The sequence below is a fragment of the Platalea leucorodia genome (assembly GCF_965183815.1).
Source record: "Platalea leucorodia genome assembly, chromosome: 1".
Taxonomy (NCBI): Eukaryota; Metazoa; Chordata; class Aves; order Pelecaniformes; family Threskiornithidae; genus Platalea; species Platalea leucorodia.
Window position 1 is genome coordinate 73,833,900 of NC_138823.1, and position 25,837 is coordinate 73,859,736.

The 25,837-nt window shown below is 39.7% G+C and overlaps 1 protein-coding gene across 3 annotated transcripts in view; it reads right to left on the reverse strand.

The window, feature by feature from the left end:
- Window positions 1–25,837, reverse strand: part of FHOD3 (formin homology 2 domain containing 3) — a gene marked incomplete at both ends in the record, with an annotated part of 399,092 nt that overhangs the window by 330,331 nt on the left and 42,924 nt on the right. For all 3 annotated transcript variants that reach the window (XM_082304478.1, XM_082304477.1, XM_082304476.1), the window contains one exon: window positions 12,213–12,277. In XM_082304478.1, the coding sequence (XP_082160604.1) occupies window positions 12,213–12,277 (65 nt within the window). The remainder of the gene's footprint in view (window positions 1–12,212; window positions 12,278–25,837) is intronic.

A 25,837-nucleotide genomic window follows, 5' to 3' on the forward strand; every position in this document is an offset into this window, starting at 1 on the left:
ACTGCTCGGGCATTTCTGTGTTTGGACAAGCATCCCCAAGGGCCAGCTGGAAATGGTGCCCGGCACCCCGAGGTAACAGGCAGCTAGTCAAACAGGTACTGCCAGCTCACAGACGTTCCTCTAGGTCCCGAGTTGGTATCAAACTCTACGTATTTTACCGGCTTTAATACAAAAAGATTCAACCTCATAGCTGTTATAGGGTGAGAAAACTCCCCCTAAAGTCCTAGTAAAGATATTTAAATGACTGTTGACTAAGGAGCCTGGAACATGCAACGTACAGAACAGAAAACCACGCACAACACAAAACAGCAAGACCACGGGGACAGTGATGTGCAGACCACTGACCTTGGAGTGAAAATCTAGGAGACCCAGTCACTGCTATCAGAGTGCCCCACAGTGCGTTATCTAGGGTAACCGTGTGTACTCATCACTTGTACTAACCTTTGGACAAAAGCGCAGCGTGTGCTCATGCCCAGGGCTTTAGGGAACCATTCAGAGCAGCCCTGTGGCTCCCCCTTCCCAGAGTACACCACCCCTGAGAATATTACAGTAGTACCTAGCTATTCCAGCAAAAATATAGGGAGGATTTTATTTCCTCGCCCACTCTTTTTAGATCTCAAATATTTTTAATATACTGAGAATTTTAATATATTGGGATTAATTAAAAATTAATATTTTTTAATGTACTGTTGTTGAAGTGAACAACATATAGTCCAACTCCTTTGTGAGGGTTTTAGCAAAGGTTCTCAGGTTAGTTACGTATGATGCTGGACTTTTCATGCAAACATACCCACGTTTTCTACAGCAAGTTTTTCCTCAGTGCAACACCAAGCATGACAGCAAAAGAAAAAAAAGGTAGGGAAGCCTCCTGATGTGTTTCTGATGAAGTTACAGGAAACCACTCGTGCATGCTCCTCTAAGCAGCAAGAGGCAGAAAAGCAATGACAGCTGGCTGCCGTCTTGCGGGCATCGTCACCATCCTCCCCTGCCTGGAGCAGCTCGTCCGGCCCCCACACCCTGCAGAAGAAGCTCTACTGCTAAAAGGGCTGAGGAAAACCCCAGCCCTCGGGCACGGGTGAGCTCAGGCCCAGGCCTCCTCCCATGCCCAACCTGCCCAGGAGCTTTCCACACTCTCAGCTGTCCCTGTTTTGCACAAAGTCAAGTGGTAAGCAAATCTCTAGTGGCATTTGGTGCTGAACAGGCTCTTAAATGGCTGGTGAACCTAAACTTAGGATTGTGGAAGTAGTAAGGAACGCATCCAACATTTATATTTTCCTCCTCAGCACAGCAACAAGTTAACTTGATATGCCAGTTTTAGACGTTCTGAAGTTATAACTGGGCCTTAAAGCTGAAGTGTAATCCTTGTCAACAGCCACAGGGAGAAATAAACATGCAGAATTAGGTTTTAGTTTATCTTTTTTAAAGCTCGCAGTTTACCAACAAACTCCTCTTCATGTTTTAATAGTAAGACCAGAGCTAAATATTTAACATCCAAAAGGTTAAAAGAAACCTGATATGTAACTTCATACATACCAGACTCATCTCAAACTGCTAAATATGAATTGACAGGGCTTATGACATCCTACCACTTACAATAGCATGCTTCTCAGCCACAGTAACTTCTGCTGGGGTTTTTAAATTAAGAGGTTGTAACTTTATCTCTTTGGAGCCTAAATTTTTATGTGCCTTGTTGAGTCTTAAGCAGGAAAAAAGAGACTTAAAGGAGATGTTATCATTATTAAAATACAGATGCTGTAAAAAAAACAAACACACAAAACACCACAACAACAACAAAAAAAACCCAAACACACCACCACCACAAAAGAACAAAAAAACCCAAGAAAAACCCAGAAAAGGGCAGCTCGTGATTAAAAGTAACACTTGAAGACAGGAAAAGCTGTGAAATAAAGTCAGGCTTCCACATTAGATAATATTTAGTAATGCTTACAATATCGCCAATTTAATACTCCAAAAATCCCACATCTCTCTCTCCCCCCCCCCCTTTTCCAGAGATACCATGATGTCCTCAATTTCATCAAGCTCATACAAGTATAAAACCATAATGATAAAGAGCGGTGGGATTCCTCCACCACTGATGACCACATCTGACCATGGCATATTCTGAGCCGAAGATGAGCATTTTATCTAAATGTTTCCAAAGGTACCGTCGCAATATTTTGCATTATAGTACACATTTTCTTCTTGATACTGGGTGAATTTGGTGGATACTTCACTTAAAAGTCTTACAAAAGACAACATATGTTACATCAGGGAACCATGCCACCTATTTAAATGAAGCTCCTCAGTCTTTGAAGTACTTCTTTCAAGAAAGAAATAAATTGAGAGGCACCCAATTTACAAATTAAATCATCTTAATTTCTACAGAAATAAAAGCAGCTGCACATGAAAAAGATGAAAAGGATATAAATGAGGGAGGAATAGGATAGCTGAAGGCAAGGAAAACACAGTACACTTTATTTGAATGCCACAATGAAAACTCAACAACGGAGAGCAACTGTTTCTTGACTGTTGCATTACGAGATGTGCATTTAACATTACAGATCGCAGTAAAAAAGTTAATAAACCAGATGAAAAATCAGTCCAACAGCATTATGAAACCACATGTATTTTATATCACCTTCCACTATAGGATCTTGAGATGGTAACAAAACTTAACCCTCCGCTCAGTACATACAAGGACTGAAACAACATAGCCCTCATCTGAAAAGATGATACCCATATACTTGGCCTTGCAGTGAGCTCACAAAAAGCTAGCAAGTGGCATCTGTTTGGAGCATCGTATACTATGAGTCTGAACATTTTGTTTCCCATTTTAAAATATAAGCACACTGTTTATGTTCACATGTGCATCTCCTGACCTTGCATTTCAGTGACATGCATCTCTTTTAAGCTAATACAAAGTAAATCATCATAAGGCATACTGGAGTATCAGGCCAGACATTCTCTAGACACGTAATAGTTTTTGTTTAGTATTTTGTTAGTACTAAACAGGGTATACAAATTTTGTCTTATGCTAAAACTCTACCCTTTTGCAGGGCTTCCACTCAAAAGCATTACATGTAATGCATTCTGAAGAGAGAGAAGCCTCCTTTCCATAGTAGCACAATTCCTTGCTTTATGAATTAATACCACTTCTGCTCTTTTATTACACTAGAAGTACATTATAGAAAAATAAACATCACTAATCCAGTTCTTTCTCTACCCAAGAATTCTGGGAAGTGAGAGCCACAACTTGCATTGCAGCCACCTCCAGGATCATTATGCAGCTTCTTAAATTTCAGCAAATCCAGAGCTAAAATCTACAGCTAAGCAAGATGAAGAATATCACATTTCTAAACACAAAAGGTAGTAGACAAAAATTATATATTTAATGTGAATGCAGTCTTTAGCATACACGCTTAGAGAGTGTTGGTAAATCAAAGCAAATTTTGTCCATGCCTTTTAGAACACCTCAGGGAGGTAGGAACTGTATTTATGCTAATTCCACTTGAGCAAAATCAGCATCCCTCCGCCTTCCTTACAAACAAGGCTAAATCAGTGGCAGGGCTGCAAATGACATCCCAAAGAAATACCAACATTTCTTATTCCAAACCCACAGCTTTTAAGTAGCAGCTCCTAATTTCTCTTCCATAGCTTATGTGCTTAATATTGTTTTACTCTAGCAAATTTTGCAGGGTAAAGCTTAAAACAGGCATGAGTGGTGCATGGTTTCAAAAGAACTAATCTGAACCCAATTAATTTCTTTGGTTTATATCTTCTGTATAGAACAGCTTTAGATGGAGGCAGGAAACAAATCATTCTGTTCTTTTCCAAGGGTAACGCTAATTTATTTGAAGACTTTTAATATGAACTTCACTTTTTTCCCCCCCTAGTTAAGGGCTTGAACATGCAGTGCTTCAGTCTAGAGCAAAATGAGTTCAACTGTCTGAACACAGACCGTAAGACTAAGAAGTGCTTTGTCTGTCAATACAAAGATCTATAAAGTAAGTGGGAAGTGCAAATAGCTAAAAAGGGAAACTACAGGAAAACTAACAACAGCTACTGATGTAAGAGGTTGCATGAAATTTGTTGGTTTATTTTCCTTTTAAGGAAACTACACAAACTCTTGTACTTCATGAAATTTAGGATACCCCCTTGAAAATTTGGGGACTGTTATGATGAAGTAAAAGCAAATTTGTCACTTTCATACGTAGCTATACAGCAGTAATGATTTCTATAGACTCCTACCTCAGCAGGACGGCTTACAGCCACCCCTCAGCAAGCCACACACGTCCCAGACAAGTGACCTGAGAGTCACGAGCTATGATCTGGGAGAGACTGATGCCTGGACAACCCCCAAGGTGAGAGAAAGGCTGCATTAAGTACAAGTGATGCTGAAGGGGAGCTTCGCATCTCAACATGGACCTGCAAAATCCCACTTAAACAGCATCATCAGTAGCAGAACAAACTGATGAGGTTGCCTTGATCACAGAGTTTTGCAGCTCTGAACCTGATGTGGTTCTTCTCCAAATCCCGTCTGCTGCGCGCACACAGAGAATTTTTGAAACATTTAACCACAAAGAGCTCCCACAGGTCACGGAGGGCCAGCCTTGGCAACATCTCCTCTAGAATTGCAACAGGAACACCTAGAGACAATTCCTGGGCCGCATCCCTTTATTTATTGGGCAAGGATTTCTCAAAATCTAATTGAAGAACATGGAAGTTGTTCAAAAATGCCTAAATCATCTATCAGAATAATCAATTATTTGTTTGCTTTTCTTAAAAAAAAAACAAAAAAACAAAAAACCCTACCACCACAAAAAAAAACCCACACCCCCAAAAAACCCAACCAACTCCACAAAGACCTCATTGTAGTAGATAATACTGTTGTTATCAGTTATTTCCAGAGAGGTCCATTTTTGGGGTCTATTATGAGCAGTTATAAACAGTTTAAAATGTTACAAAATTCTTCTCACTTATCTCAGAGGTTAAATTTACAATGTCTGTTTCAATTTAGGTTACAAAAAGGTAGTAAAACTAGTCCTAACAATAGCAACATGGCTCTTTTAGACCTGAAATTTTAGAAGCTGCAATTGCGGTATACTCCAGTACTTTCAAGTTAATTTGCTAATTAACTTAGTCCTACTTTTTTGTGAAATTTTATTCATTAGCAGATGTACAGTCCTTTCAAAGCACTGGGTACATGATAATATGCAAAGAATAAAAGCATTATTGCATTTTGTTAGAATTTTTTAATCTTCAAAGAGACACATTTAGACCGCATGAAAAAATCCACTTTTAAAAAACCCCACATATCAGTAATATGGTACTTTATAATTCATTTTAAAAAATATCTGAAACAAGTCTAAATAGGCTTGTGTTGGGGGGTGGGAAGCAAGGTATCATACTACTTATTTTTCTTCCTGGCTTCATGAGAAGATAGTTTCCTTTAAGGTACCACTGAAGATGATTGAGGATTTTTGTTTGTTTAGAAACAAGATTTGTTTTAAATCTCGCTATGTTTTAAGAGTCAAAAGTAGATTCCTTCTCCCTTGCAAATTTTTACACATTGTAAGAAAAGGGGATTATTATGGAAATCTAAGTTGTCAGGAAAAAAAAAAGTAGTTAGAAAGGATATCCCAATTCAAAGACATTTCACTTGATTTCTGCAGTACTTCCCAGTGCAAGTCAAGTCAGATAAGCTTTCACATTTTAACGCAGTTTCCCAAGATGAGAAAAGCATCCCACTAGCACGCCCCACAGCGGTCCTCTCAAACCTGGAATAAACCCCTTTAAAGCAACAACCCACTGCTAATGGAGGCTTTACCTGCTCTACAGCTTCTTCGTTCTTCTTGCTGCAAAGCCTATTTTAAGGATTATAATTTAAATGAAATATGCAGATACAAATCTGGGAAATTTCCTTGCTTTGTCTCAAACACCTTCCGAAATCCTACGGGACTGGCCCAGAGGTTTCTCAGTGAGATCACGGAAGGCAAATCACAGGTTCTGGGGAAGTACCATGGTTCATCCCCACAAAGGAGGCTGACTAAAAGCTTGCACAAGGAGTACAACAAAAGTCTAACATTTCAGTTTAAAGAGGTGTACATTTTTAGAGCAAAACCACAAGTTATTTATACAGATAGATTTTCACAAAGCAATCTGATCTGGGAACCAGGGGATTTTACTTAGAGCATCTGTGTTCCACATTCTCAGGAAAGAAAGTTTAAATAATCCTAAAAAGGTGAAAAAGGTACTTTTATCATAGCCTTTGCAGCTATTTCATGTTTCACTCAAACTGAAAGAGAGCTGAACCAGATATCTCCAATCACATCTGGCAGCAGGCCCCAGTACTGTGTGCACTGTCTTAACTAGAACTCAAATTATTCTATTAAAAAAAGCCTAACCCTTAAAAAAAATCCCCCCTAAGCTCTGGCATTCCTTTTCACATTTTTTCAATTTGTGTGATGTCAGTTTACATCTAATAAACATGTTGTTTATTATCTTCATTTAAGCCAGGACTTTTACCAAGTTACAGCAAGAGTCATAGGAAGCATATCATGATTACAAACCCACAATGCATGCAGGATCCCTCTGCAGCACCATTAAATCCATTAATCACCATCTTTTCTGTCTCAATTATGCTAAGAAGATATGCAGTAAAGCAATTTCAACTCACCTCTCTCTCTCCTGTTACCATCAGTGCAAAGAAGGCAAAACCACAGTGCTTCCGACAAACTCTCAAGGCACCTCTTTTGTTCCCTTTAAATTAAATCCGAATCGGTTGCACGTTTTGCTGAACTGCTAATGCTCTCCACATGTTCCCCCTCTCAAACTGAAAATGTTTTCTATTAGGAATGCCTAATGCTGAACAGAAAACTGTAAAATGTCCTTCAAACAACCCAAAGTATCTCTCTTTCTTGAGGCTTTCATTGGAATGTATCAATCACTACTTGCCCAAAGGAGGAGCTCACAGTGCCACAATTAAGCTTCCTTTAGGAAAGCTTTTTAATTAGACTCTTTCTCTTACTATATTCAGAAACTCCCTTACCAAACAAAAGCTGTTTATTTTAAATTCAATAAGCCATTCCCCTTTTAAAAAAAAAAAGAAAAAAAGAAATCGGAACGTTTTAAAGTATGAACTAGAGGAGCTTCACAGTGTCCATGGTTATGACAACTCTACTCTGGCACTCAGCACACTGCAAACACACATATGCAATACGATAATGACATTTGTAGGGAGAAGCATCTCAAGCGAGACAGTACCAATAACATAGGTTGTAGGCACAGCTTAACTCTGCCCTCAGAGAGTGAAACACAGCACGGTTTCATATGTTTCCTTAACCAGAATCACACTGGCTTTTGTACACTTCGATACTATACTCATAAGAGGACAAACCACGTTTTTTCCCCACTTCTGTCCATGTGTCTTAACTCCTCTGCAACGAAGTGCCAGACACAGGTATAGACTCGAGACATGACTTTGTCTTCATGAAAGCACTGTGGTTCCACTGGCGAAGAATTTGCATCTCAAGCACTGGAGGGACAGGTCCTACCAGAAGGTTCAATAGATGCATAAATAGTTGCAGAACCCAGTCATATCTGCTGTAATACACGCAACAAGTCCACATAATGGATAACAGAAGAGAAAACCGTACATGGAAAAAAGGACTAGCTGCATACTTCAGCCATTATAGGACAAATAAAAACAGCTGGCTTCTACTAGCCTCCTAGTTACAACTAGCTTACAGCTTCCTTCAGGTATCCCAGAACAAAAGGAGCTGAAGAAGATATTTATGGCAACATTTCATAAAAGATATCATGAGCAAGAGGATGTCAAAAAGAATCTGAAGAGCTGCGCGGAAAGGCTGGGTTATTGGTGCTAACACTGCTGGTTAAAGCAGATGCCCTGACAACAGGGGCTAGAAAGAGCCACCGTGCAGCGTGGCAGCTGGTGTGCCACGTACTTGGGAATAACCCGCTGCTGAGCGCCCACGGAAGGACGGGGAAGGGCAGGCACGCTGTAGATCACGTAAGCACTGTGCTCTGGTAAATCTGCAACTGCCCATGTGCACAAGGCAATAGAACAGGATTATAATATGGTTATAACAACTAATAGTGAGGCTATATTATAAGTTTAGCAAGGCTCTTGCAATAACATACTTGCACACTGTTTAGGGACCTCACAGGATCAAGCTATGAAATGTAATACACACAAATATCTACGCAAATTATTTTTAATCTACAAACAGATAAAAGAAAGACTTAGCATAAATACAGGAAGGAGTAATAACCATATAAAAATGCAATTTTATAATGCAAAAACATTTTAAATAACCAATTGAGGGTTGAGGGTGTTAGGGGGGTGTGTTTTGGTTTTTAAATAATAAACTGACACAAGGGAGAAGTAAAATTTAAAATATACCTTGCAATATTTGATGACTTTACAAGCTACAGTACTCTGAGCAATCCCAGGCCAATATATGTATTCAGAATTACATCAACCTTTGTTATTTGCATGCTTCTTGTATTACATTGTATTAACACCTGAAGCTTATGTCAAACTTCTTAGAGCACAGTCATGCTATGCCTTTGGCATGGGTCCCTGTCCTCCAAACCTCATTCTCAATATTGAGAGCAACACTCCTGATTGCCCATCACAGGCATAAGCATTTTAAAAGAGGCTATAAGACTCTCCTGGGCTAGATACTGCGTCCAGATATGCAAGAGTAAATGGTGCCTTTCCTCTCAGAGACCACCTCAGATTTTGAGAGAAAACTACCAAAAAGCAATGAACGGACAAATGAGGCAGCAGCCGCAAACAGAGCTGTCCAAGCAGGGACATAATGAATAAACCAAGTCAATCTCCAGGAAGAGCGGAGCTTTTAAAAACATCTTTAAAACTTCACTGTCAAAGAGTTGCTGTGACTAAAACCTTCCATTTAATTTCAGGGGCTAAAGTTTTCAGCACTGTTTGTGTTCACCTTGTAAATCTACATCTTCATTTACAATGGACTTTACCAAGGCTTCAGCTGAGCCCTGCAATTGTTAAATACATACAAATTAAAATTATGTTAAGACACAACTAAATACAAACAAGGAAAGACATATAACTGCCAAAAATACCAGAAAGACTTTTCCCACAGGGTATTAACTCACAATAAATATAATTTGAATAAAAGGTCAAATTTGACAGATTAGGGGAAAAAAAAAAAACAATTCACACTATGTGATTTAATGATTGATCTTCCTCCACTAAGGTCTTTTAACATCAACAAGTACAAAAGTACATCTATAATTTTCTATTAGTTACGTTCCATGAACAAAACTGGTTTCGGCAATAGTCTTTTGATATAAAAAAACATTGTAAATATTTCAGTTTGTATTAAAACCACTTACATTTTATTTTTGAAATTACCTTTTAATTAGTCTTGACAATTTAGTCAGGATCAAGCCAAAATGGGAAAAGAAGTAGAGTGATATTTAAAAGAAAATTTGTTCCTCCATTCTGAAAGTCCTTAGTGTGAACGTAACACAAGAACGAGAGAGGGGGAAAAAAAAAGAAAGTATTAATGCATTAAACTGAGTGAGATGCTTAAGAGTGACTGGTATGCAACAGGGCAGAAAATACCACTCGCTAACAACTTCCGCGCTCAAGTTATTAAGCTTTATTCCTTCCCTGTCCTGCTTAAAACCAAAAAAAAAACCACCCCACTTGACACAGGACTTACTAAATCTTCCCAAATCTCATAAAATATTGGCCTGTAGTCAATACATCCTCTGACACTAAAGCCCAATGAATTCCCCAGAGATCTGAAGTCACTAATGATGGAAAACTTTATCTGGACATATGAACATAAACACTTGTGTATTTCCCACAATTTGAAAGTACAATATGTTACAGAGAAGAAAAAAAAAAATATTGGTCCGGCTTCCACATGGGAGAGTTTATGACACAAAAGCTATTTCTTTACACCTCTCAGCTCTTCAGAGCAAAGTAAAACCTTGCATGTAAGGATGACGGGAGGCTCTGCAGCAGGGGCACTACAGAACAAGCCACATCTTCTCAGGAAGTACTCCTAGCTACCTACTGGGGACTTTGCAGAGTCAGTAACATTGCTAACCAAAATGCTTTCCAAGGATATTGTGAAGACTGAAAGAAAGTAGCCAAAGCAAGATGGTTTTATTCCACGTAACACCATCTCAGATTGCTCTAGCTCCTGGCTTCTACTCCAAATATGTAACACATCTTTTAACCTCTAAACCTAATGCTTATATTTCAAAAGACGTTAACAGGCAGCTGATGTGAAAGTATGCGCAATATGAAGAAAAATACCCACTGTGCCAGAGAAACAACCCTCCTATTCTGTGACAAGTTTAACTGCCAGGCACAGGTCACCAAGGAAGGCCAGTACTAAGAACCGCAGTGTCCCTGACTCTTTCGAACTATCCCATACCAAAAAATACGACACTTTTGATACGTAGAAATGAAAAAGAAAAGAGAAGAAACTACATTACATCAAGCTATGGGCTGAAACAAAAACTTACCCTAAAAAAATCTAAACTTCGGGGGGGGGGGGGGGGGCTGGAAATTAGAACCAGATCTTGTGTTTGGCTTTTCTGCCTATAACAAACCAAGCCAAAAGCCCATATCCAAACGCACCTCTGCTCGAGGAGTTTGAAATCTGGACTCAAGTTTTGCAGCCTGGCTTCCTCTGTACTCACCACTGAATGCATCACTGCTGCCAGAGAGTAACAGCACCTGACAAAGGAACATGCTTTCATACAGGAACAATGAACACACATGCACAGTGATACACCTAATTGCCCACAGTGAGCTTGAATGCAAACAGGTAACAACACAGCAACCACACATGGAAGCTCAGAGCCTGGTGTGCTCTAATTCCTTGATAGCTGCACTCTGGACAAAAATTTTTACATTAAAATTGTTTTTATAAAACCTCAATCCAGGAAGCATATGAAATCTTGTCTTGCTGCACCGGTCTGTTTTGCCAAATATATTCCCAGACCTAACAAGAACAAGCTTCTCCAAGCTGTTCTTAATTTCATTTGAATTTATAATATCAGCCTAGACTGCAGCATCTCTGTTTCTCCTCTAATACTTAACGCGTAGGCTCACTCTACTGTACTTCCTCAAGCCAACGGTAGTAGAGGAGAATCTGTTCCTACGTGAGGCAGCCTAGAGATCGCTCTCAATGGGAGGTATTCGAGGAATTCTGTAGGTTGCTTATGCTCAGTTCAAATTCCCAGAAAGGCCATTTCATAACACGTCCTGGGGGCAGGGGAAAGGAGTTTAGTTGTATTTAAAGCCTGAATCCTCCAACAGCAGTAGCACCGTGGAAATAATACAAAACTTAGACTGTCTCCTCCTCCTTTTAAGGAAAGTTAAGCATTCCAATGCTTCAGCTATGATCTCTTGAAATAAGAGCAACTATAAGCTAAACATATTAGGGTGTTTAATCTACTACAGAGAAACTAAAAACAAAACAGGCAACTGCGGCACATACATATTGGATTATTTTTCTTTTTTTTAAACTAGCCACCCATAACATCTATCATAATATCACCAGAACATGAGCATTAGCTTTGCCACTAACAGTGAAACACACTTCTCTGCAGAATGCTGGAGAACATATTAACACCATCACAGCACATCAGCCTCTGTTTATACAGCCTTAAAGCTCTTATGACACGCACATTATGACTTTCATCAGACTTCTCCTCATGACAGCATTGTTTTAACCAGGGTTTTTAAAACACTGACACTGTGATAATGACAACTATATGGCCAAGATCTTCAAGATGCGAAGTAATAAACGTTACATGCTATTAAAATGCAGTAGTTAGCTGTCAGCCAACAATTCTTCAGGTCCCCTTCTCAATTCAGAACAGTCTTCTTCAGGCACACAGAAAGGCTGTGGCAAGACAGATAATCCAAGATTCTCCAAAGCACCCCCAACCATCACACTTTACTGTCAAATCCTATACTTGCCTGAGCTGTTTAACATACTTTAAGGGTAATGTAACTAATGTAACCTAATTTCAGTATGCAACAAACACAACAAAGAAATCAATTTATTGGCCATTATCCCTAACTTGGAGCACAGCAAGCCTGATTCACACTCCCCACATTTGCTTCTCAGAGATAGATTGTGTTTATTTGTTCTCTTTCAGGCACGTCGAACTTCACTTACCAATGCAGGCATGGACTCTCACTGACAGCTGGGTCCTCAGAATGATACTGTGCTTCTTGCCCCTCCTAAAAAGAGAAGAGAAGAAAAATATATAAAGGTGTAGGGAAGAGGTAGAGGAATTGGGAATGAAGGAGTGAAGTTGAGGCTAGGAAAAAAAGGGGGGGGTGGGAGGTGAGGGAAGGTATTATGAGTTACACCTTTGTTTCTCATCATCCAACTCTATTTTAATTGGTAATAATTTAATTTTCTGCAAGTCAAGCCTGTTTTGCCTACAACAATAATTGGTAAGTGATCTCACCATCTTTATCTCAATCAACGAGTTTTTTTCATCTTATTTTCCCTCCCTTCTGTTGAGGACAGGGAGCAAGAGCATGGCTGGGTGGGGATCTGGCAGCTGGCCAAGGTTAACCCACCACAATGACTCTCTAGAAATCCAGATTAGAGAGGTACCAAGTGATGATGGCACATTTTAATTTTCACAGAAATACTGGAAAGCCAGGTATAACAAAGTATGAAAAGGAAATGCAAGGTCAAACAAGAGGTTGCTTACACTTTCACAAATCTGTTCATGTACTCTGAAGGGTCTTGAAAGCACAAAGAAAGATCTGTTTTTCATGCAATGACGCAAAACTGAGTCCTCCTTCACCCTGGCACTGTCTCAATTTCATCCTGGTCTTAAATAGAATGACTTTATCTTAATTAGCTGCTACATTTCTCATTTGTTTTTCAGACAAATTAGTTATTAGATGCATCTTTTCAATCTGGAAAAGAGCACTGTTCTTGATTTATAGGCACTCCACCTGCAAACTGGCATCAGGACACAGCCAACACCTTGCCTCTGCACCCAAACCTGCTCCCTTGATGGAAGGCAGGAAAGTAAGAAAAGCCAAGTGTCTTCTCCATTTGTACAGCAGCATATTCTCTCTCTTTTCTCTGAAGCTAAAGATGCAATTCCTGGACAACCAGTGGTAGGTGGCCCTGCTTGAGCAGGGTAGTTGGACCAGATGACCTCCAGAGGTCCCTTCCAGCCTCAACCCTTCTGTGATTCCCCGAGTTTATCGTGGGAAAACACATAAGAAGCGGAACTGTTTTTAGAACACGTTCAGATGCAGCTTAGTTTGTGTCACGCGAACCCTAGACCCACTTCTATATACAAACTAAAAACCAGCACAACCTTCCTCAGTTATATGCATTATGATTCTGCTCAGAGATTTCAGGGCCAGCCCTTTCACACAGCCAGCCAGCAGAATTTCCCAATGGCTGTAACTTCATCGGAACAAACCCACTATTTTCCAGACAACAAAGGTTCTTCCCCACTTTGCTGTATTCCTGCCCACAGTTGTTTTGAGGAACAAAAATATTTTTCATTCATTTCAACAAGAAAAGAACATGTTTTATACCCCCTCCCAAAAAATTTGTAGGGGAAGGCAGGTCAGTGAAGCTATGACAAATATTTTCAGAAAAATATCACCCCCAGAAGAATGTAGGAAAAAAATGACATTAAGCTCCTGAAAAAATTGGTTAATGTGGAACTACATACCTGGTTTAAAGGACTCAGTTTCAGAACGGCAACCTTTCTCAATAGGTTAAAAAAAAAAAAAAATCAAACTTTAAATGAAATTGCTCTTTGAAGGGTCTGCTTGAACAGCATTAGGATAAAGCAGGAAAAGTGTGAACCTTCTCTTAATGCTGCTGCTGGTTTGCATGTCTTTTGAAGTGCCAAGCAGCAACATGCTATTCTCCTACAAGAGCTGCCTACAGTCTGGATTTTCAAGTTTCCTGAAGCAATTCCAGGTTTAGGACTGACTCTCTGCCCACCTAAACTCCTCCTGCCGATTCAGTTGGACACAGCCTTTGCCGGCACTCACATCATGCAGATTGCTAACGGCTGCCCCTTCCCACAGGAATGCCAGGACTCCTCCGGAACATTTAATTTGCAAAGGGCCTGAGGAATTTTTGACAGAATAGCAAACTTAAAATACTAATATGAGCATCTCTTGTTGATCTATCTCCTCACTTACACAAGAGTCATTATATTCTTACTAGGGTACACTGTGTTTCTTTGAAAGACAATAAAATAAAACATTTCTAAACCTCTCCCCTTCCATTAGTACTTGAGACAAAAGGAAGAAATATCTCCTGCGGAAACAAAAGAGGAACGGCTCAGAGATTAAGGTCTCCATCCAGGACAAAGAAGGACCCGTTTTCAATTTCCCTGTTGCTGCAGCTTCCCTGCACAGCTGTGAGCAAGTAAGGTAAGGCACCACAGAGGTGCCCATGCACCACATTAAGAGCAAGACCTCAGCTACTCTGAGGACCTGAGTTCAGTTTCTCTATGCCTTGTGTCCCCCATCTGCAAAACAGGGACCGTGGCAGCTGCTCATCTCCTGCTTCTCTTGGGACTTGGGTCTTGTTGAGCCCTTAAAAACATTGCTGGTACTTGAGTGCTATACAGTCCTCACAGAAAGTCTACACAAGAGATTTTAAGGGGTGTACAGATTAAAAATTAGTAGATGTGAGGGGCAAAAATAAACAGCTGTTTATTATTACGCCATTATTATTTTTCAGAAGACAACCTACAGTAAAATATTTCAAGTAGCTGTAAATCTTATCTTTCCCTCTGAATCACACAGTTAACCACAAGATCATGTCTTCAAAAATATGGAGAGGAAACGCAGCAACAAAGACTTCTAGTTAAATTGGTCTCCAAAAGCATTATACTAAAGGTAGCATTATACATGAGATTTCAACAGCTGCACAGTGAAGGTTTATTTAAAATACTTATTTACCTTCCAGGAAGTCAGTGGCATGGTAACCTGGTAGTTTAGGGTGGTAATCCCTGAATTTCCCCAGTGTGAAGTTTTATTTCCTAGTGTCAGGCATGAGATTTTATATAGCTTTCACATTTCTAATTGAAAACAATTTTCTTACAGAGATGTTCTTGACATACCTTTCTTCATTTAATAGGAGCAGTAATACTTACACTAAGGAAGCATGAAGGATAGGAGTTTGAGATCTTTTGGTCAGAAATAAAATTGTTTGCATTCCTTTTTTCCCCCCTTGCATAGGTAAGAAGCATGAAGAAAGACTGGCTGATGTTTTGTTTTTTTCCTCTCCAAGATTTAGTTTAGAACACCAGTTAAGCCAATAATATAAAACTCACAGATTATTGACTAGGAGCAAGCAGATTCACTTCCAATTCCTGGTACCACAGAGAGAGCATTAAGGACAGAATTAGCCCAGGTAGATATGTCCAGTTAGTAAGAAGCTTTTGCCACATTTTCAAGCTATTTTTGACAACAATGGAAGTTGCTGTTACAATCCATCCCACCTCTGGAAGTCCCCTCTTCCTATTTCTGTAAAGCGGTTTTGTGGTAACAGCTTTGAAGACAAACTGCAAGACAGCGTAAGGCATCCTGAATCTAGTTCCCGTGTATGTGCTATAGGGCTATTACTCTTTTATAATTCACTAAAAATCTCCATTTTAAATACACAAATGAGACATTTGTGTAACTTCTGGTTAACAGCAACCAGGCATTGCAGAACGAAGGAACAGAACTGGACTGCAGCTGGCCACGAAATACAAAAAGGCCTCCCAGCTTCAGCACACGTCCTGCTACTGACACTCGCTTTTGGTTACATTGTCAACTGGATTCAGTTCCTTCAGACGGCTCTGCCTCTTCTCTGAAGTGACTGTTCGTACAGCAGAAGCTAGAAGTGCCACACAGAAAGTACACAGTGCTGTTTCTACACATTCCCAACACTCACTAGCTGGATGAAGGACCACTTTAACCCCTCTGGGACCCAAAACTGAGCTCCTCTAACGTCAGAGGTCCAACATTCAGCTTATCAACCTATTCCAACCTTCTAATTGCCTTTCTTTTACCTCAAAATAAACTTCAGGGTCCTAATCAACCAGACTTTTGAACTCTGGTACTCCTGACATACACAAATCCTCCAAGATGACAAAATCAGAAAATGGAAAAACTGAGTAGAGTTTGCTTTGTTATCTCAGAACAGTAATTGTAAAGGGCTAACCCAGATCAGTTTTGCTCAAGTTAGCAAAGAAAAAGGAAGCCTGCATAATCAGCCATATTATTCCTCCCATCCTGAAAAATCAATCAACTAAAAGAAATTGCTCATGTCTTAAAGTAACATATAGTGGGCATTATTATCATGGTATTCTTTAGTGCTTCGGCAGCCTGCAGGGTACAGTGTATGCTGACTTCTCCAGCTCTCTGCTGAAATCTACAGGTCTGTGGTGATCTGATGGAAGAACGGGACAGCAAGTACTGCTCAGTCAGCGGGAAGAGAGGGAAGGAACACAAGGACCTAAGAAATCAGCACCACTATAAGCCTTGTTGAGATTCAGGCTCATTATAATTTAATACAGTTTTTCCCTCTTTTCTAAAAATCTAACACATGATGTTCCTCAATATAAACAATACTTTTTTTTTTTGTAGTTCTCCAAGCTTCAACAGTGGTGCTACTTCCCTCTCTACCTCACCTCCCTACAAAAAGCCCTGAAAATTCAGAGCAAAATTTAGAACAAGCTCTCTTCTACAAGTTCTGTTTTACAGTATCATCCCAACTATAGACCTCATAACATAAAAAATTATCACACGCACAAACATTAATTTTTATTATTTTCTCCCACTGGTCACATTGCCAATTTTTCCAGTCTACCAAAAATCAATAGGATTCAAACGCCTGAAATTTCAAAGATGAAAACTCACTAAAGAGGCATTTAAGGGGGTTTAGACATACTAGATTTCCCACACAGAAGCTAATTACAATAAGACTAGTAACATGTAAAACGCCAAAAATTATCCAGTTCCCCGCTGAATGTTTCTGACTGAAGGCAGCACGAACAATGTTTTTGCAAAAGGAAGATCACCTCTGAAAACTGTTACATCCACAATTCCACACCCACCAATTTAGTGACAAGCATCTTACAATAATAAATGCCAAAAAAAAAAAAGGTGTAACACTAAATCCATCCATGATTTTATAGCTTCTAACTACTAGCCACATAGCATTAAAATGCATGCCTGTCGGCGAGTTTGTCCTGATACCTGGGGGCAGAGAGGGGGTGCCGTGGGACAGACAGGGAGTTTGCATTAAACACAAAAAAGGTTCAAAAATATACTGGGGAAAATTATTTCAAACAAGCAGGCTCCATTTATTAAAAACAAAACCTATTCATGTAACTAAGCCTGTATTCTACACTTAACTAAGGCTTGTAGTTTTCTGGGTATGACTTTTTAAAAGAAAAAAAAAGTATGTTCCAGTAAGTGTAACTGGCTAGTATTTATAAAAAAATGCCAAGAAGTATTTAATAGAGTTAATTTAATAACTGCAATTTAGCAGCAGTACAGTAGGCACATTTTACATATTGTGCTGACATCAGATTCTGTTGACACCTATGTTGATATCAGAATCATTATTGCTACTGGATTAACTTCTACTCTTTGGAGTTACCAAGATCCAGAATGTTTTCTATATTTGACTTCTCTAATAAGTAAGTCAATGTAAACAAACACATGCCAAGAGCTCACCGAGTGCCTGTCATCTGGAATATAAATGCTTTACTTTGCCATTGTTTACATACTATATTACAAATAGTTCCACTCAATTATACATTTTCAAAACTTAGTTTATATGACACTTTGAAAACAGTACCTAGACTAGCTGTCTTAAATAGTTATTTGTTCCAAAGTAAAGCCTAGGTTTAAGCCTAGCAATTCCTGGACCAGAAGAGAAATACTGAAACTGTTGCATTAGGGAGAAAAAAGAAAGAAAACAAATGGGGGGGGCGGGGGGGGGGAGGGGGCAGACAGACACAACACACACTAAAAAAAAAACTAAAACCAAAAACAACAACAACAAAACCCCTTCACAGTTTTCCTCTTAATGTTTCAAGGAAACTTTGAAAGGAATTTTTAAGGGAGCTTATTTTACTAGGTTACAGACATTCCTCCTTCTCAGATCTACACTAAAGAGTTGCGGGTATCAAACACGGGATTTTTATGTAAATACCCAGTTACGATTCATTGCCATTATTAGCAAGGAAGACCACAGTCACTCCCTTGTCAAAATTCATCTTTGTATGATAGGAGAATGTACCAATTAGCATACATTTTCTATTCCAATGTTTTCTTTCTTTCCTGACAAACCTTTCTTTCAGGACAGGCAACCATTCAGACCTCCTAATATTTTGCTAAAGACCTAGGTATTTCTATTCAATAAATTTTGTTTGTTTTAAAACAAACAATCTCATGCTTCTGAAAACACATTATTATTTAAAACTGAATTTAAAAATTACTTTTCAAGCTTTCTTAATAACTACTTAATATCTCATTAAGAGGAGATCATTAGAAGTTTGGATGTCACCCAGTCTACAGGATGCTCGTGCTACAGCCTTCTGGGCTCCTTCTGTTTTGCTTTCTACGCAATACTTTCTACGACCATGGAAAAAAGTCATAGGTCTATAGCACAGCAACAGATCAACTCCAAGGATTTTAATAATGCAACGTAGTCAGCTCTCAGCAAACTTACTGTTCTTCATTATACTCACCCCCCCAAAAAAAAAAAAAAAAGAAAAAGTCTGTAGCACAGACACCTGAATCATAAAAAGGTAATCACAAGCAGAAGCAAAGTCTGGTGCTGTTAGAAGCCACGCTTTTAGTTCACAAACAACTTGGAGCCTTTCAATTAATGTCAATAAGAGAGTCTAAGCTCTACTCTTTGCAAGGCTCTCTACGTCCTTCCATTTTTCAAATTTTTAAAGAATATAAGAAAAGTTAGCCCCATAATGGAAAACTTGAATCCGATTCTTCCATGAAGTGTTACACATATTCATGCAGCTACACAGTAAATAAATGAAATCCCCCATCTCTTAAGCCAACCACACTGGTGTCTGGACTTTCTTTAAGAGTGATGCATCTTTTTGGGAGGATTTTGGTTGGTTCATTTGTTTTTTAATTAAAATAATAATAATAATAAATAATCACACCCTACCCTCACAGCAGTTTTAAACTAGAATATTCCCACAGCCTTCATTTTACTCTGTTCCACGCAAGGACTTCAGCCTTTAAGGTTAGTGTTATCAGTCAGTTCTAGACAGGGATAACTCAAAGACCAAAAATCATTCGCTCTGTGGAAACCCCTGCTGTGCTAGAAAGGAAAATTACACAAAACCTCTGAAAATTGGAGTAGTTTGTACGTGTGTGTATGTGCTTTCTTTTTTAAACCAGGAGGTAGCATTTCCTTCGGATCCCAACAGCGCTTCTGGCAAGGCAGCCGAGATGCAACAGAAAACAAATTCTAAACATTTAAATTTAAACTGGCAACAGCAGCAAAGGGATTTTAAGTTTGGAGGTCCAGGGCATGGACCTTATCTTTCCCATTGCCACACTGGGCTAACAGCACAGCTTACGTCCTCCCTCCTCGCATCCACTCTTCCTCGTCCTCCTTCAGAGCACTATGAAGAGCAATCGGCTCATGTTTGCTGCCTGCGTGTAACTTGTGAAACGCTACATAAAAACAGATAAAGGCTCACCTTCTTCAGTTTCACCAAATTAGGGAAAAGAAGGTGAAATCAGATACTGGCAAACACTTGGGCACCTTGCATTTTTATTAGTTTCAACTGTTATTAGGCAGGAAGGTTTCCCACTGCCCAGCCTTCAAACCCTCCTCCATAAATCAGTCTTTCACACTGTTATTGGTTCAATACCAGTAAATCGCTGAAAGAAAGGCCAACTCTGAACTAGGTGGTATCAGATCAACCAGACATCAGTTTACCTTGTCCCAAGCCTCTCTTGAAACAATCAGATATTTCCATCGTCCTTCACGACCACTAGCAAACACAACAGGTTACTGAATCACGCTAAACTAACACCATGGGCTGTTGCCTGTTTATCCCAAAGATGGCACAGGCTAGATGAAAACTAACCTCAACTTAGTAACTGAGTAAATGTACCAATTCACAATAAACATTGAAAATGTTTTCAGACTTGGCCAGCATATAAAGCCAGCCTAAATTGCCAACTTATCCCATAACAATTCTGCATCTACTTCTGCCTGATGCAACAACCTAACCATTATGAAAACCTGCCTAACACAGATCCTGCTCTTAGTGGAAAGCTTTCAAAAGCACACATGCCTAACACATGCTTCACATTTTGTCACAGCCTCTCATAGTACTCAGGTTTCTTGGTGGACCATCAGCCTTCTCCAGTAATCACACCTGTGTTTTTCAAGAGGAGTGGCTTAATGAGAGCAGCACCCAACAACAATCCCTAAGCTCAAGAAGGAGCCATTAACTCCCACAAGAGAAGCCTGGACAAGAGCACACCACCAGAAGCAAATACGTGGCAACAGACACACTCTAAAGTGCGCTATTTTTGCAACTGGCTTTCATATTTTCATTTCAGCACCTATGCATTTCCATCCTCACTTGCACGCGCCTTTCAGGGAGCGGAAAACGCTTCTCCGATGGGGTATTGCCTCACAGTGAGTCGCTTCATAGCTTAAGGTACTCCACATCAGCAGTGGAAAACAAACTATTCCTTGTTGAATACATAAGGGATGAAATTTTTGGCACAGTTCAAGCACTCAAGTCTATCAGGTTTTCCCTGAAAAAGATCTGTGAGCCAACACACACAATAAGGAAAGTGTTTCTTAACCTGCTATTAATCAGACAGCATAAATCCTAGGCTTTGATTTCAAAGCTGTTAAGATATGGTCTGACTGCAGTTTCAATACAATATGCTTCTCCATTCAATTGCAGACTCAAGAGATGCAAAAAAAATTCTGACACAAAAAAGTTGTATAAAAGCCAAGTCTTTTGAGAGAGAGCGAGAGCACACATGTGCATAGAGAGAGGAATTAAGAATCTCTCTGAAAGTCATCTGAAAATCTTATCCAAACAAATAACTTTTTTGAAGTTCTTCACAGATCATCATCCAACAATTCAACTGTCATGTTCAAGCTCATGTTATCCTTATTGAATAATAGAAACAAAGGAGCTCAGGAAATAAAATATTTTTTTTTTAAAAAGTGTCTTTTACATGCTAAGATTGACTTCCAATACACTTCAAATGGATGACAGCACTAGTAACCCTTTCTGGTATATAACAGGGGGTTGGAGGCAAACATACACACTCATCTTCAAAGGAAGTCAGTGGACTTTCCTTTCTCACCTCAGTTTTTCCATCTAAAAACTTAGCGTTAAGTCAGAATGTATCCACATCATGTTCTTGTGATACACTTGCAAGTCATCTAATCATTTAACATAGTGATTTTATTCAGAGCATTCCTGGACCATAACACATTTACTAAAGCAACAATCATTTGACCAGAGCAGATAAAAATAAGTAAACAGAGAGAGACTATTCAGATGCCTGTTCACTCTTCATTAAAAAAATAAGAATAATTAAAACTTGACTAATCCAGGTAGAAATAATCCCAGTGGCATATTCCCTAAACAAAAACTGGGCAGGCAAAACCTTGCAGATTGTTAGTGTAAGCAACAGTATGCAAAGGAACAAAGTATGCTGAGACTTGCACATGTTTGTGGGTTTTTTTTTCCCCCCTGTGGATTATTCCAATATTAAGTTCTGTGTTTGCCAACATGAATTTAACAATTAACTGCCTCTTTCCCTATTAACAACCTATATTCCATGCAAAAAGTTCCACGTGAATGCCAAGGAAAGGAAGAGCACCCTGGCTAACACACCCTTGCCTGTGTAGCTATGCAAATAAGGACTACATAGAGACTGTCACTCTTCCCAAGCACGACATTTACTAGGCAGAGTTTTCATCTTTCTTTTTAATTGGAAATGAAATAGGATGGAAGGAGAAGGGGAAAGAAAATGAGAAACTCAAAAAGGGTGAGTGAAACATTCAATGGATTCACCAAGTATGTGTTATAAACCACATTAATAGTGCCTAATTATTTATTACTAATGTATTCTGAGTGTATGTTGGTAAAGGTCTGGGTGGAGTCTTCAGTGTACCTCACTACAAGGCAATGATTTTTACCAAAAGGCAATGAATCACTTTCACACACTGAAATGCAGCAAGTTAAAATAGGGAAGCGTTTGTTCCATTTGTCCTTTCTAGTAGTTTCTGTGCAAGCAAACCTCAGAAGCTGGAAAATGAGCATCTTCTCCCCGCCCCTTTCCCCTAACTTTCTGAATCATCATGCTGGTTATTTCTCAGATGTTAATGGCTCAATTTCCACACATTAAAACAATAACCTTCTAACAGCCCCTAAAATACTTGAGCACTGACTGCTGCCTTCGCAGCCAGCAAGTAATCATTTTACAAGAGCTGTCCTTATTCATGAACAAAGGAATTGCCTTCCCACCCCAAAAGCTCACCCCATACATAATTGTTTTCAGCAGGAAGTCTATCCTGTCATTTTGTGAAACACTCATGGCATGATCAGTTAAATCTCCACCTTGTATTTTTGCATTAAGAAAACTCAAACTTTGAGTTGGCAAATGGTGGAGAGATTTGCATTACAAGTGCTGTTTTAACAATAATATTGCTTCTGGGTAAAACACAAAACCAGAAGGCTTGTTTCCTCACTTCTTGTCAACCTTGCATCACAACCTTCTTAAGATACGACACATCACTTGACCAATGCTTTCCAATTCTTCAGTTATATATTTCCCACCGCTGTCAGTAGCTCTCAAACTCTGGCTGCACATTCCTCCCAGGCACCTTTACACTGGGTACCTTCTGGTCATGTGGTTTTGCTATCACCTGCACTTTGAAGTTCATGTTACATTTGGATTCTCATTTAAAACCTCTTTGCACTTGGATCAACAAATGCCTTGGGGAAAAAAAAAAAAAAAAAGAATCAGTACTGAGAACCTTCAGGACAAAGGAGCAAGGAGGAAAGTAAAATAATGTCCCCGAGTCGGGTCACTTGATGCTTCCACCTCTTCAGGGAAAGGGTTCCCTCTGGTGCTCCCAGCCACGTTGTGGGACCCACAGTTTTAGTTCCAGGAGAACAAAGTGCCAGACCAACTTCATTAGAAAAATTCCAGAGTTGCAGAGCAGAAGCAAAGGGGCACCTGCACAATCACTTCATTCTCACAAAGATCCTAACACTTACTTATTTTGATACTTAGTATCAAAAAGAGCTCCAATTTCTTCATAATGAAAATAATCAAAACCTGACTTAAGTAGTGTGGAAGAAGTAGCTTTAATAATTTTTCATAAACTTTTCCCTTCTACTAGAAATCATTCTCTAATACCTTGAGGAAAAAAAACCCTATCTTTTATGACTTACCAATGTAATTGATGATACTAAAAAGATAACCCAAAGAAGAGATTTCCCAAAGCCACACAACACACATTTCAAAGCAATGTCATCCTGGCTTAATTGGCCAATTACGCTCTTTCTCAGGATGTGATTAGTTTAACCAGACTCAGCAAGAACTATTTGAAAAACTGTCCTACTTTGCAGTAGGACATGCATGTGGATATGTAAGTATAAGTACATAAAAATAAGTTCTACTTTGCATTGATCAATATGCTTCTTTGGGTCTTGCTCTGATTTTTGGAAGTTTTCCATCAGCATCATATTTGGCAAGGGCTCTCATAACTTGACATACAAGTTCTTAAATATAACACTTTGCCCTCAGGCCACTTATTTCTCCACAGTAATTCCATTTAGGAAATGGGCTTTGCATTTATTGCTGGGCCATCAATGCTTTTGCTAGCGAGCACAATTACTGAGCAGTAAATGTGAAATAAATTAATACTTTGCTGTACTGCTGTGGTCTTAACCCTGGGAGAGGTCACTAGTTTTCATGGCTTCATTACTAGAGATCCTAGGCTACTCACAGATTCGCAGTTATTTACGCTGCTAGTTCACCACTGAAGGTTAAATTGGAGACACTTATTTTTATCAGAAGCAGATTATTACCTTAGTTTAATCGGTGGTAAAACACACATACACACCAAGCGCACAAACAGATGAATTACCATGGGATAAACAGAGCAGGAGCTTGCCTATACACATCTACTTTGCATTTACCAGAGGGTAGGAGCACACACACAAATAGTTGCTGTGGGAAAGGAAGCGTAGCAAGTTCACAGCTTTTACTAATTACCCAGCACAAACTCACTCAGCTGCCTGCACACTCCGGGCAATTACACTGCAATTCTACATCAGTTTGCAAGCTGCACCAGCAGACAGTGGGTGCACCTGGTGATGGTGGTGGTGTTCGAGGTCTAGATCCTCAAATCGACGGTTTTACAACAGGAGTCGAGTTCGGAGCAGTCCTGCAGTGCTTTCTGGCAGCCTTACACGAAGCTCCGCAGATGATCTGTTTATGGAGAGAGGAAGGGATTTCCTCCTCGGAAATTGAAGAGAAACATTTCCAAGCCTCGAAAGCTGCTCACTTAGCTTATAACCTCGTCATCAACAAGGAGGACAGAATGCAAAAGAGCTATCAAGGACCTTCAATGTTAATAAAATTAAATGTTTTTAAATACAACATCTGGCATCAGCTGGTTCTATATGCTGTTTTTATTTAAGTTTCCACCCTAAAATATTTGGCTCCTTGGCTATTTTCACATGTCAACCTGAATGCCCAATTAGACTATCTTAAAAAAAGGTTGTCCTAGGAAAAACTGTAAGAATTATTCAGACACTTTTTGGTTTGGCCCTGTATTTGGTATGTAACGGGCTGGGAGACAGCTAAGCACAACAGTATTTTTGCAATACATTTTGCAATGGAAATAACTTTTAAAGAAAAGCACTCTTACTGCATTCATTTGCCAGCATTAATCACTAGAATTCAAAAATAGAAAACCTTCAAATGTTTCCACGGATACCTTGGTGCAGATGTAGATTTTTCCCTCGACAACAGAGAGCTGTAAGTAAACTCTGGGGCAAAGTAGGGGAGAAGGAGACACAGCTGTTTCAGTATTGACAACCACAAGCCATAAAATCATGAGTCAAGCTCTCAAGAAACCCAACAGAAAGACACCCTCACCAAAAAACCACCCACAAAAAAGAAACCACAGGACTAAACCAGACCACAGAACATTTTAGTGCTTAGGATTTGAGGTGCTGTCCCACACCCCAAAAGCCTGCGTGAGCTTTTGACACTACTCCCAGAAGCACGGGGCAAGATGACTGGGTCCCTTGGCATTTCACAAGCATCAACTCCAAGAGCTGCCCACGACCTGCCCCAGTCAAGTCTGCCAATCCCAGGCTCCTGCTTTCCCGAAACCGCGCAGAGGGGGAAGAGCTCATGCAGCAATGACCTGCTCCCTCTTCCACGCTGGGGAAGGTGCCACTATGGATGTTGTTTCCTTCTCTGCCAGAAGGAGCATGGCACAGCTCAAAGACTGGGGGTGCAGGGAGAAGAGCAAAACCAGCTCTGTTTCCCTTTGAAGGGCACATCAGCACACCACTGAAAGTAAGACTACACAGTCCCTCCTCACTTTTTTCTAAGCCACTTGCCTGCGGGTTCTCTGTCTCGACAAGAAAGAAGCTGTAAGGTGCATTGACTGCATCCCCGTTTAATGTCCCCAGGCTTCAGCTACAGACCACAGATACTTGTGATTGCTGTAATTTCTGTGTTTACTGCCACCTT